Source organism: Astyanax mexicanus, chromosome 16 (genome assembly GCF_023375975.1).
Source record: "Astyanax mexicanus isolate ESR-SI-001 chromosome 16, AstMex3_surface, whole genome shotgun sequence".
Taxonomy (NCBI): Eukaryota; Metazoa; Chordata; class Actinopteri; order Characiformes; family Acestrorhamphidae; genus Astyanax; species Astyanax mexicanus.
In genome coordinates, this window is record NC_064423.1 from 1,488,277 (window position 1) to 1,502,015 (window position 13,739).

The 13,739-nt window shown below is 39.0% G+C and overlaps 1 protein-coding gene and 1 long non-coding RNA gene across 3 annotated transcripts in view; one reads left to right on the top strand and one right to left on the bottom strand.

Annotated features, from left to right (window-relative positions):
* Positions 1-13,276, top strand: part of LOC125782231 (uncharacterized) — a 140,916-nt gene extending 127,640 nt beyond the window's left edge. Inside the window, exon 2 of the long non-coding RNA XR_007424841.1 lies at positions 3,929-13,276. This is a non-coding gene — a long non-coding RNA (uncharacterized LOC125782231). The remainder of the gene's footprint in view (positions 1-3,928) is intronic.
* Positions 1-13,739, bottom strand: part of si:ch211-126j24.1 (phosphofurin acidic cluster sorting protein 2) — an 89,184-nt gene that overhangs the window by 26,652 nt on the left and 48,793 nt on the right. For both annotated transcript variants that reach the window (XM_049465678.1, XM_049465677.1), the window contains exons 11-12: positions 2,973-3,059; positions 281-417 (exon numbers count right to left, since the gene is read on the bottom strand). In XM_049465678.1, coding sequence (XP_049321635.1) covers positions 281-417; positions 2,973-3,059 — 224 coding nt within the window. The remainder of the gene's footprint in view (positions 1-280; positions 418-2,972; positions 3,060-13,739) is intronic.

The following is a 13,739-nucleotide window of genomic DNA, read 5'->3' on the forward strand; positions in this document are numbered from 1 at the left end:
ACAACTTAAAAGTAGCAGAAGCATCTTCTATACAAATACCTGAATTTTCCTCTTCTGCTGAGAGCTGCTCTCACTGCTCAGACACCACACTCGCTGCTATCACTACTGTGTTGCCAGATCCCTCTTAAAAAGTCCACACTAAACTGTTTTTTTCCCACGAGAGAGGTTTAAGCTTGACGAGAAATATCGTCACATTTTAATCTCGCGAGATCTCGTCACACCCCTAACACATGTTGTAAAATGCACTCTGTTTATGGTTAAAGAGAGATATGAAGTGTACCTTGGTGACATGTGGGTCTGAGACTCGGTCTTGCAGAGTTTGCCCACTGAGCTGGCCAGTTTCTCCGTGCTGATCTCCCAGCTGATGTTCGCATCACACGGGAGAGCTCCCGTACCCGTCTCCTCCTCCGTCACCTCCTGAAGAGACCAATCAACATCACATCAATCAGTTGCTGACATCTGACATCGTTTCCCCACTCCTCCATGCAGAATTCTTTCAGCTAAAGTAAATCCACAGCTAACCAGTGAATTTAGAATATACATATAACTTACCACCACATGCTTTCACAGGTTTTGAAAGCTGCAGCTCTGTCCGGCGGGGCACATTTTGTATTACATGAGGACGTTTTTGCCTCGTTATTCCACACACGAGCATCCGTACGCCAGTGGCAATTATTATTAATATTTTTTATTCAGACAATTGTTTTTTTCCCAGCGTTTTATTTTTTTCCTCAGTAACGGGGAGTTTTCCAATGTAGTGAAGTAAATTACTAGGGTCAAAATGAACTTGAGTAAAAGTAAAATGACCTATTTTATAAACTACTTTAAAAATGACAAATTACTCATAAAATCTACTCAATTACAGTAATGTAAGTAAATGTAATTAGTTACTATCCACCTCTGCACTTATGCCTTGGGCTTTGACTTGAGAATTATGCGTTATTGACTCAGGACTTGAGAGTCAAGATTTGGGACTTTCTTGTTACTTGAAACCAGAGACTGTAAAAAAGATGGACGCCGTGTCTCCGTTCCCATTCAATCAATGAAAATGAAGCTAAAATCTTCCTCCATGTTGGCGATCCTGAAACCCAAGTCTGCGCAGTAGAGACCAGAGGAGGGAGAAAGACTGTGGAGAGACAGCCTACTCATTTAAATAACCCCGCCCCTGAGGGCTGCCTCCACAGAGCTCACACAGTCTATTGGTACAGCCCCGGCTAGGTGTAACCCAGCCCTTTTACAATAACCACACCTTTTTGAACATAGCTGAATAACGTTAAAAAACGAATTCTGTGAGGATATAAAAATGTGACAATATAAGCAGAGGTTACACTAGCTGCTGCATTTAAATAAAGGAGGTAGAATTACAGTATATTAGAAAAGAAATGTGATTGAAAGTTGTTCTGTTTTGCCATTGAAACCTATGGGGATGGGTGGGGTTACACAGCTTTCTGCAACCGAACAGCAGGGGGCGCCCGACCTGTGGTGGCTTCAGTTTTGAGAAACAATGCTCTGTCCAGCTACACACAGTCTATAGTTGAAACTTAAAGACTCGTTCACACCTCTCTTAGGAAGTTCTTGGGTTACTTTCACTGTATGGCCTGTGTCATTATCCGTTTGCACTAAACTCTGTCCCAGATGTTCAGCAGTTTTGTAGCTTTGTGGCTTTTACTCATATTTTCTTATATTAGAATTAGTTGGATGAATCAGAGCAGATGAACTGAAACATTTAAATTTGAAAAATATTTTTAAAAATACAATCGCTGCATTCAGGACTAGCTCATACAAGTGTTTTTTTTTTATTTATCGTAGTTTTCTCCCCTATTTAGCTATGTAGAATCACAGTGCGCTCAGAGGAAAGCGCAGCAACTCTGCTACAAAACATCAGCTAACAGCTAACACCTGCTGTGCTGAGAGAGCACCACCTACCCACCCAGAGCATGGCCAAGCATACTCTCTCTGACTCCGGCTGCTGATGGCGAGCTACGTGGTCGTGATTTGATCTGAATCAGTAAACTCCTAATCATTTAATGGCAGTGCTTTAATGTGCTGGAACACTCAGAGCCTGTCATACAAGTGTTTCATCTGTATGTGGATGCACATATCTTCAGTAATGCCCAGATATGTGTGGGCGGGGCCTCAGAGCTACCTTATAATTTACCTGGGCCACAGGAAACACCTGTCAGTCACATGTTCCAGTATTTTTGCTCAAATAAAAAATGGGAAGGCTCAAAGAAGAGTATCATTTTTAAAGTTGCTTAAAGCTCACCTTCCGCGAAAATCCGATTTTTCTTGTTTTTTGTGGAATACAGTAGGTCTCTCAGAGTTGAATGTGTACACCTGCACATTAAACTGTTTTGCAGCCCCCATTGTCTGCAGGAGCTAAGCAAAGAAATCCCCCCTCCCCCCCTCCGAAAAACGGGTGAATTTTGAATTATCTTTCTGCCTACGTAGGCAGAAACTCACAGACCAGCCCACCTTGGCTCGAGAAACTCCCAGAGGCGGAGCTGAAGCGACGCAACATCACCGCTCATCAGTTAGGAGGTGGGAGGCAGTGAGCGGCAGAGCGGTGGAGGGGCGTCGCAGTGCTCCTAGCCAATCAGAGGAGAGATATTTGCATGCTGTTTGCATGTATGAATATTCATGAGCAAAGCTGGAATCCGGTCATTTTGGACACACCCCTAAAACAGTCCATTAAAAAAGAGCTATACAGAGACACCTGAGCACTTTTTTTTACAAAAACGGCTCACATGTCATTCATTCATACTAGAGACCACAACTAGACATTTTAAAATGAAAGAAAAAACGACGGAAGGTGAGCTTTAAAACATCTAGATGCAAATATCAGTGAAAAGAAACAGCGTGCTGATCTGTGATAGAGTGATAAAGTGATAGAATTAATGAAAAGCGTGAGAGTGAGTGAGAGGAGAGTGTTTTTTAAGGAGTGAGAACAGAAAATGAAGAGGGACACTGACCGCCGATACAGAATCCACTACTGTAGCTTCATCCTGGAACCTCCCGACTACAGCTCTCTCCTTCTCCACCGTCAGCTGGTCTCCACCCTACACACACACACACACACACACACACACACACACACACACACACAGTGAGCAAACGTTTCTGAAGTTGGCACAGGTGATTGGCAGAGCTGTGCTGAATGGGAATTAATTATATTTGGGTTTTATTAACCCTTTCAGACCTAAATTATGTTCCAATTATGGAGAAATGTGAAATATATGAATGCTGTCTGTCTGTGATGCACACAAAATAAGACACTATCCTAAAAAAAAAAATCTATATTAAAATAAATTAATTTTTTTATTCAATCAATTAACCTTTACTTCCACCTTTTATTTCGGTAATACATTGAGGGTAACCCTCATTTTTTCATGCAACCGAGCTTACATAAAATGAAAGGGACTGAAAAATACGTTTAAATTATAAAAACAAGCAAACAGTATAAGATTTAATTGAGAAGAAATAAAATAATTCAGAATAAAAGGATATGCAGACAGGCTAAAATGTAAAGCATATAAAAAAGCATATTTAATATAAACACAATTAAAGTAATAGAGGACTAAAATAACACCACAGTTAAAAAAAGGTAAATGATAGAACTAAAATAAATAAATATAATAAGTTAAAAAAGTATAAAAAATACAAGGATGACATAAATGAAAGAAAATGGTAAAAGGCCAAAAGTAAAACCAGTAATAAAATAAATAAAATGATGAAATGTATAAAATAACTAAAATAAAAGGCAAAACATAAAATTAGCTAAATAAAAAGTGTTGAGAATTTAAAGGTTAAAACATTGTCTTATAATCATGGAAACTATCAATTAAGGGTTAAAACATTGTTGTCCTATAATCATACAAAATACTTAATGAAAAACCAATCAGTATAATCCATTAGTGATTTTAATAAGGTTTACTCAATATGTTAATCAATCAATATGTTACCTGTATTCAAAAGGAAATTATTTAGCACTTTGTAATCTTTATTCATGTTGGTGATCATATGTTAACGGACACAGTACTCTTTAGAATCATATAACAAATGTAGTTTAATTGAGTTTGCACAAGAATGTTTCACAACACATGTGTAGCCATCTGTGGTTAGTTAGACCTTGAGAGTGAGGGAGGTTGACCCGTCCCCTTAGACCAAAGATAAGGAGGGAACTTCTACTGAAATTATGTTGCCAGAACCAGGCGGGAGGACAATAGATTTATTATACTGAAGACGCAGGTGACAGGCAGGCATGGCGTCATGTCAAGATAGGATACAGTTTATGGGACCAGGGGGGGGGCTGTTCAACCTTCTTCACTCACACCATAGTGGGATGATCTATATAATCTTGTGTATGTCTTTTTGTGTTAGAACATTCTCCTTGACTCTCTGAGCGGAGCATTGTTCCCGGAAGATCTTCTGAAATAAACTGTTAAATTTGCTGCAAACTTGGTATCCTGACTCCTCTTGACTTCTCTACTCATCTCAACCATTTAAAAGAATTCAGGGGGAACGCACTGGAGACGGCGCTGTAAGGGTAGTGCGGGCTTCCCCGAACAATTTGGAGGCACCGCTGGGATGGTGAGATTTGGGCTAGAGAAAGTTGATTCGGACCGCGGAGAAAACTGACTGAACCACAAGTCCGGGATCCCCTTCAATAAAAGGTAAGCAGAGCCTGTTAAAATCAAAATCTGCTGATTGGCGTACTCTAAATTGTGGACAAACTGGTTCATTTTGGTCAACTCCATTCCAAATTTTTGAGGAGGATACTATAGATTATTTAGATTGAATCGATAACAAATTGGATTACTGTATCAAATTGAGCCATTTCATATAGACATTATTGGGATCTAATTGACAACAAATTGGACTATTGTATCAAATTGAGTTATTGTCTTTGATGTTTTCTGTTGAACGTAGATATAATTGTGTCGGAGTGAGTTGTTGTATGTGATAGTTACTGCTATACATTGGGGATAATTGACAATAGACTGGGTTAATATATTGGGTGTTGTATGTTGTATGTTGCGTGCTTTAAGAGGCGTGAATGGGACCATATGTGGAAAAGCCTTCATTAGTGCGTGAGTGTTAGTTTAAAATAAACGAGTAGCTTAAAAGTGTGAACGGGGGTCCTTAGGTATAATCGAAGGCGGACCGGGAGCGGTATCTCCCGGGTGGGCGGCGTCCCCACACATCACGGGTGTGGTAACCCCTCCTGGGCTGGACGCGGTCCCAGTTTAACTCGGTTTGGCGATTCCGCAGGAGTTGGTGGTACCTGGAATATCGAACTACTATAAGATTATAGTGGGACTTTGTGTGTGGCGCTTTGTCAGAGACAAGTAATTGGCCTGAATGGGAGTGTGACTGAGTATTGGGTGATTGGGACGAGCCGAGAGAGCTCGAGTGTGACTGGGTTGGCAATTACAGGTACTTGCTTCCGTCAGGGACGGCTAATTCTAGAAGTGGGCACGGCTCGGCCGGCTGGTTTTTCTTTAACACCAGGAGTACCTAGCGTTGTGATTTAAATATACACAAGAACTTTTTCAGTGCGCCTGAGGGAGTCTTGACACACACACAGTATTGCTGTACATTTGAGCAAAAAGAATCTGCGGATAAATAGGGGCGGTATCCCCGGGTGGGCGGCGACCCACTGCTTGTGTGCATTGCTTATTTGTGTCTTGTCTGGGGTAAAACAAACAAATAAAAAGGGGGTATGTGTAGCAGTATAAACTATAAGTCTATGTGAAGTGAGTCTGTGGCCAATAAGTGTGAGAGAGTATGCGTGTGTATGTGTGCATCTTCCAGGGATTAAGAATGTATTTAGCCTTGTGATTGTGTATGTGTGACTGATAAACTAATAAAAAGGGGGTACGCGAGCGTCTGTTACAGTGGTTAAAGGTGTGCATGTGAGAGTGAAAGCGTGCTGTAAAGTTTTTTAGAAAGAGAGAGAGAAAGTTGTTTAGAAAGAGAGAGAGAGAAAGTTGTTCAGAGAGAGAGAGAGAGAAAGTTGTTCAGAGAGAGAGAGAGAGAAAGTTGTTCAGAGAGAGAGAGAGAGAAAGTTGTTCAGAGAGAGAGAGAGAGAAAGTTGTTCAGAGAGAGAGAGAGAAAGTTTTTCAGAGAGAGAAAGAGAAAGTTTTTCAGAGAGAGAGAGAGAAAGTTTTTCAGAGAGAGAGAGAGAGAACGTGATTTTTTTTGTTGGATCTGGGGGTTTGGAAACGTCTGTGTGATCGAAAAAGAGTGTGTGTGGCAGAGAGAAAGAGTGTGTGCGGTAGTCAACAAGAGTTTATGTGTACGTGACAGAGTGTGTGGGACAGGAGCCGTGAGCGTATGGGTGTGTGTGTGATTGGGTGAGTGTACGAAGTCGTGTGTGAGAAGAAAATAGGAACGGACGAGTCCCACTGCAGGGGAGGAGTCCAAGGTGGAGTAGGTGGGTGGTGTTGGTCCAGCCCATTGATTTGGGTTTAGACTGGGAGGTTTGTTTTATTTGTAAATTAACGCTCGTGAGACATCATAGAAAATAGAACATCAGTTCAGTAGGGAAATAGAGTAATACACAGTGAAAATAGGGAACAGAGGTGAACAGAGGGAAAAGGCTTTTATACAGGTGTCTTTGAGTAAGCAGATAGAGAATTTAATAAAGGGATTATGGGGTGGTTAGCAAAAAAAAAAAAAAAAAAGGGGAGGCAGAATCGGGGACAAGAATTAGCTTAATTTTGGGGGAGCAAGGTATTGGACTATATCTTGTGGGCCCCAATCAAACAGTGACATATGTATCGATATTCTATAAGCAAATCTAAAAAAAAAAAAAAGACTGTGTGTGGCTGCTTCGGAATCGTTCCATATTGCAGAAATACTAAGCCATTTGTGTAAGCCATTTTTGCAGTGCTTTGTCAAATCTCAGCAGTAATTTTTTTTTTTCCCTATATAGTTCACTATTAATTACATTATATTATAATAATATTGTACAGAAGATGTACGCTAGAAATCCCAAAATATACTATGCAATGCAGTACTGTTGTGTCAGATGTCCTCAGAGCAGGACAAATAAACATAGTTTATTGTTTGATTGTTTCATAATCAGTTCAGTAAATGGAAAATGCTACATAGTGAATAGTGAATAAGTTAATGAGTGAACCATTCCAAAAACAGCGTTTGTTTCTCTTCCTTCTCTCATCCTATTCATGTCTTATTTAGACTGATCTCAGTTCAGTCTTAGCTGAATGAGATCTATATAAGATAGATGTGATATCTAATTTCTCTAAGTTTTATGCATCTCCGTCTATGCTGATATTTTGATCCTCTTAAGAGCAAGAGTAGATTTCAGAAACCAGTGAGGAAAGACCTTATTTTTATTTTTATTATTATTTTTTTTAAAGGAAACACAGTGTTGCATCTATTTCAAGCTACAGGGAATTTGGTATCTTTCTGATAAGGGGACATAATCAAATGTATTAAAAAAATTGAGCTTTCTATTTTGCTTTCAATATGCTTTACTTTCTGCAATGAAGAACTTGCTTTACTTTCTGCAATGAAGAACTTGCTTTACTTTCTGCAATGAAGAACTTGCTTTACTTTCTGCAATGAAGAACTTGCTTTACTTTCTGCAATGAAGAACTTGCTTTACTTTCTTTCTGTATAGTATTAAATTAGACTAGAAAGAGATCTGGAATACAGCATAAATTTAGTTTTCATGCTTATACAGTGCCACCTATAAAGCAAATGCATTCTGTAATTTTCTGGCTGCAGCATAAACAAAATCAGCTAAGCAATATAAAATTGTTTCATCTGCATAATGGTAAAGTTTGCAGTCTGAGAAGCAGAGCCAGCAATATAATTTATGTATATATTAAATAAAACTGGACCAAAATGTAACCTTATGGTACACCTTTAAGGTACAGATGCCAAATCTGAATAATTATGCATTGACATGCACTGTTTTGGGTCCATTCCAGAGCAGTGTCATCAAAGTCAATCATTTGAGTTAAATTCACTGGGAGAGAAAGGGTGATACTGATGGTAATAAATAAAATATGTATAAAATAATAACAAATAATAAACCATGGGTACTTGGTGCCTTGCACGGGCTTTCAAGGTCAACACCAGAGTGTGAGTTTATGACAGTATGACATACCCAGGTGTGCGCTCCCTAACTGTACCCTGCAGGAACACTACAGCACTGAATGTTGATAAAACAGTGCTGCTACACTGTGTGTGGTTCAGTGGGCTAGGCTGGTTAGCCAAAGACGGGTAAGATCCCAACGTACTACAACGGGACAACCTAAGGCAGGCACAGTCTCGATCTGACCACCACATGCAATTCAACAGACCACGGAGAAAACATCTCTGAGGAGTTAGAGGAGGGGAAGCGCAGCCCAGGGGGAGAGTGAGTGGATGAATGAAGTGATTGGGTGTGTCTCGGTGGAGGCCTGTGCAGGGTAGACCAGCCCAGTGGACAGGGGAAAGACAACAGAGGGTGGAGCAATTTTGTGTTAAGTTTTCTGAAACAGAAATTCTGTTTCAGAAAAAGGGGGAGATGTAAATAGATCACCATTATTACCACCATTATTCAACTTTTAGTTTTTTTTTTTCTCTTACACCAATATTACCACCATTTTTGACCAATCATTATTTTATAGATATAGAGCATTTTAAACTTTTAGCTTGTTTATCTTTTTAAAGTATGGTTTTAAAACAACCACTATGCGGATGAGCAATTACTTTCAGCAATATTGTAACAGTCTTAACTTTAAGACACACTCAGTCCTAATTTAAAAAGAAGAAATAAGAAACTTAGAAATCACAAAATTAAACTCACTATTCAACATGTGAGCCACTTTTTGAGCAAGGGAAACAGTAAGTGAGATTTGATAAATTGTTTAAGGAAATAGATGTATTGTTGATAATTGTGAAAAGCAATCTGCTTGGCATTGTATATGCATAAATACATATTGAACATATTGATCAGTAAATGAAAAGCATTGTTCGGATTTTATTGGCTATAATAACAAGAACAAAGCAAAGCATAAAATTGTTTATTGATATTGCTAATATTATTGTCTGTAATGGAAAGATTGATACAGAGAAAAATAATCACGTTCCACTTATCCCAATTCTTAAAGCACTTAATAAAATCAACTAAATATAGAAATCAAGTCTTTATAAAATCTTGGGAATTGAAAAAGTCAGAAACATAATTTCTTAGTAAAATAGCACACCGCAGAAAATTAAAGTGGCAGGTAAAATAATATAGCCACAAACAGTAATTCTAAAGTCCAAGCAAGAGTAACCCAAGAAAGCCCAGTACATCAATATGGAACCATTCCTGACACAGAAGCCACATTATGTGTAGTTTGTGCAGAATTTAAAACTTTGGGCCCTGATATTCTATCAATCAGTGTGGATATGGAGGGGAAAATAGAGCAGCTGATCATTACGATCTATATAACAAACATGATTTAGATGTATTTCCAGGTGTTTGTTTCTTATTTATTATCTATATAGTATTACCAATACAATATGAGAAGATCTACAGGAAGCTTTCAGTGGTAGGTTTAACAGCAGGTGTGTGTAAAGCAGCAGTTTTGTGCTGTGTAGCAGTAAAATATGGTCTGTACAATGATGCTGCAGAGTTGAGGTGTGTGATCTTTAGCTTTGGTAGTGTTTGTGAGAGTGGAAGTGTTTGAGTTTGTGAGTGTGTGCATGCACGAGAAATAGTGTGTGTCTAGTGGTAAACTGGGTGGTGAACATTAGTAGTGTTTGTAAGAGCTAATTTGGATATAACAGAGCCACAGGGAAGCAGTTACACTAAAAGGGAAAGGGATGTGAACAAAAGGAAGGTAAAAGCAAGTAATTAATGGTGATGATAATTAAATGTTGCAATTTAAAATTGAAAATTCCTAAACGTTAGGGATTTAAAGAAATGACTAAACGTTAGGGATTTAAAGAAATGACTAAATGTTACGGATTGAAAGCACTTTTGACAGTAAAAATCATGATTGAGTATAACTGAAAATCAGGACAACGGAAGAAGGTAAGAAAACAAAAATTGGGCTGAAATCTGTGCACAGACAAAATTTAAATATGAAATAATTGACTTCCAAGGGGAAATTAGAGCTCAAGTTAAGTGTGATAAATGTATTTTAACCATGTATTTTAACTTGCAGGAAGGAGACACGGCGGACCCTTAAAAGACTTCCAAAATGAATAGAGAACCTTAAACATAATTATAATGAATATAAAAGTCTCGTTTCAGATCTGTTTACACAGGGGGAGAAGGAGAACGTGGTGCACAGGTGGACCAGTCCAGACACAGAGTGAGGGCTCCTCTGCCATTACGCACGAAAGGGGAACGAGCCTGGCTGGATTGAGCGTTTCCAGGTGACTGAGAGAACAACGTACGCAGATCAACTGAAAGGCGAGGGTTCGACATGGTACAACTGGAGCCAGTGTGCAGCCACACAGCCCAGAGATCGCTCCCAGAGCCAGAAGGAGAGGTGAGAACAGCAGCTGAATCGTCTGACCCAGATGCAGGCCCGCAGCAGGAAGGAGGGGCAGCAGAGCCCCCGCAGCACGGGCCTGGCCTGGCCACAGCAGAGAAAAGAGTTTCTCAGAGCGCAGCAGCAGCAGCACACAGCCTGGCTGTGACCGAGGAGAGGAAGTGAGGGAGTAACTCATTCAGCAACGTTTCGATTGCGTCAAAAAGTACACTACATACAGAGACTCATACACATCTCATTAAAGAACACACATAGTCTTATCACACCCACTCATACTTTTCATTCACTGATATTGCAGACACCAAGAGCCAGAATAAAGCTCTTCGTGCGTATAGGGCTGAGGTAGTCTACCCTCAGAACCCTGAAGCAAGAAGAAAAAAGCAGACGAAAATGTCAGATGGACAGTTGTATTGTTTGATTTTTCATTGATTGGTGATTTTTGTGTTTCTTTTTCTAGGAGGGTTGATTTATTCTATTTTAGGGAAAATCTATGCCTTAAATAAAGTGATAAAATCAGCAGGGGTCGAAAGGGGGTTCCACTTGACCTAGTGACAAATAAATCAAACGTAGAGAGGGTTTATTTAGGGGGTTTGGCTTATTATTTAAAGTGTGTGTTGTATAATTCAATCAATGCAGAAAGAGTGTGTTGACTATAGGGAATAAAACGTTAGAAGCTGGGAGAGGTTATACTTAGCCTTAGCTGAGAAAAGGGACACACAGGAGCGTTTTAGTTTATTATTCATTTTTATGTATTAAAGGCATTTTATATTTTTCCAACTTACATACAGCAATAAACTTAGTGGCACATTTGGGTATGAGAAACATTCCTTCCACAGGTTAGTCTTCGCTGGATTTGGTGAGTATCAACCATAGGGGCAATAATTCTTTTCTAGCAGGGGGTAAATGGTCAACCTTACTTATTTGGGAGTAATCACAGTAATTGTTGTAGGGGTTAGATTCACAATATGATCACTAGATAGCTAAGTAGTAATCCATTGGCCAAGCCTGCTCAGCCTGACAAATTGGGTACAAACACATTTGGGGACCACATGGGAAAAATCAAATGACTAGTAGAGACAGTACTATGGGGCAATAGAGTTAAAAGTATAGTAAGGGTAGTATAACCATTTTTCAAGTAGATATGTGTGATATAATCAATCACAGGAGCAAAATCAGGGCAAAGAGGGTATGATGTCTACCTGCGCACTGTCCGAAAGTTAAAGCAATTCTGTGGTGTACAAAGAGGGGATGGTATGGTCAGGGCTCATGCAGGAGTAGGTGTGAAATCCTTGCATGTACGGGGGTAAGTTGGAACCTAGATCCAAGTTATACTGACCAGTGGAAAAATAAGAGGGATAATGTTTGGATTCAGAGGGGTCATTGACCTAGGAGAGGGGGCAACGGGGTTCTAAAGAGGATCTAAAAGCACATGCGCCATGGTCAGACTAGCTGCACCATTAATTCTAATTAAGCAAGTTCAATCTAATTACACTTCCAACATTTAATCCGACGCTAGGAGCTAAATATAAATTGGCTGATCAAATTGCTGTAGCATTTGAAAACATTCACATTATCTCTGCAATATTTCCAGTTACTCCAAACAAAATATGGATAGAATTATTTTTGTGCTTTACAATGTGTTTTGATTAACTAACATCACTATACTGTAAAAATAAGTCACTACAACTTAAAATCATTAAGCAACTAATTTCCTGGCTTTTTAGGTTAGCAAAAGTTTAAGCCTCATTTCTTCTCTGAAATTACAAAGTTAAGTTGGCCCAACGAGTCTTGAATTATTGAATCACCTCAACAGAGAGTTTATTATTCTTTTATCACTATCCAATATTGGCCAGTGGAAAACTCTGATCATGTCATTGTTGATGTCTCTTGCGGTGCTTGTGGGAATTTTGTAACATGTGGATGTTGTTGTGTACCATGTATTAGGGCGTTGATTGTCAGGCTGATCACTAACATGATTGAAGAGAAGCAGGACAGACCACCTCCATATGTTCTACCTTTGTTAGACTGTGCAGATGGTGGGGCAGAGTATCAGATGGAAAACATTGATTTTTAGGTGGGATTATCCCACCTAAACAGGGGGATTGTTGAGAATTTAAAGGTTAAAACATTGTCTTATAATCATGGAAACTATCAATTAAGGGTTAAAACATTGTTGTCCTATAATCATACAAAATACTTAATGAAAAACCAATCAGTATAATCCATTAGTGATTTTAATAAGGTTTACTCAATATGTTAATCAATCAATATGTTACCTGTATTCAAAAGGAAATTATTTAGCACTTTGTAATCTTTATTCATGTTGGTGATCATATGTTAACGGACACAGTACTCTTTAGAATCATATAACAAATGTAGTTTAATTGAGTTTGCACAAGAATGTTTCACAACACATGTGTAGCCATCTGTGGTTAGTTAGACCTTGAGAGTGAGGGAGGTTGACCCGTCCCCTTAGACCAAAGATAAGGAGGGAACTTCTACTGAAATTATGTTGCCAGAACCAGGCGGGAGGACAATAGATTTATTATACTGAAGACGCAGGTGACAGGCAGGCATGGCGTCATGTCAAGATAGGATACAGTTTATGGGACCAGGGGGGGGGCTGTTCAACCTTCTTCACTCACACCATAGTGGGATGATCTATATAATCTTGTGTATGTCTTTTTGTGTTAGAACATTCTCCTTGACTCTCTGAGCGGAGCATTGTTCCCGGAAGATCTTCTGAAATAAACTGTTAAATTTGCTGCAAACTTGGTATCCTGACTCCTCTTGACTTCTCTACTCATCTCAACCATTTAAAAGAATTCAGGGGGAACGCACTGGAGACGGCGCTGTAAGGGTAGTGCGGGCTTCCCCGAACAAAAGACGAAAAAATAAAAATAAATAAATAAATTTAAGTTAAAAAAAAAAAACTCAACTAAAACAGTTACAGGCTGTCTGAAGGTGGTTAGATATTAATAGTTAATAATAATAGATAATACAAATATATTTACGAATTCTAAACATGATAAAAAGTATTTTTAATCCCAAATAATTAGTACTTTGCCTCATTTGTTCTATAGTGCTGATATGCTCTAATGTCTGAGCTGCAGATTTTATTTTTTGTCCAGTGCAGTGGGCGGGGCTATGCTACTGTTTCATTGGCTGGTTTATGACCTATTCTGATGGACAACAGATCTTAATTAGTGTTCGATGGAACAAAACATTAATAAT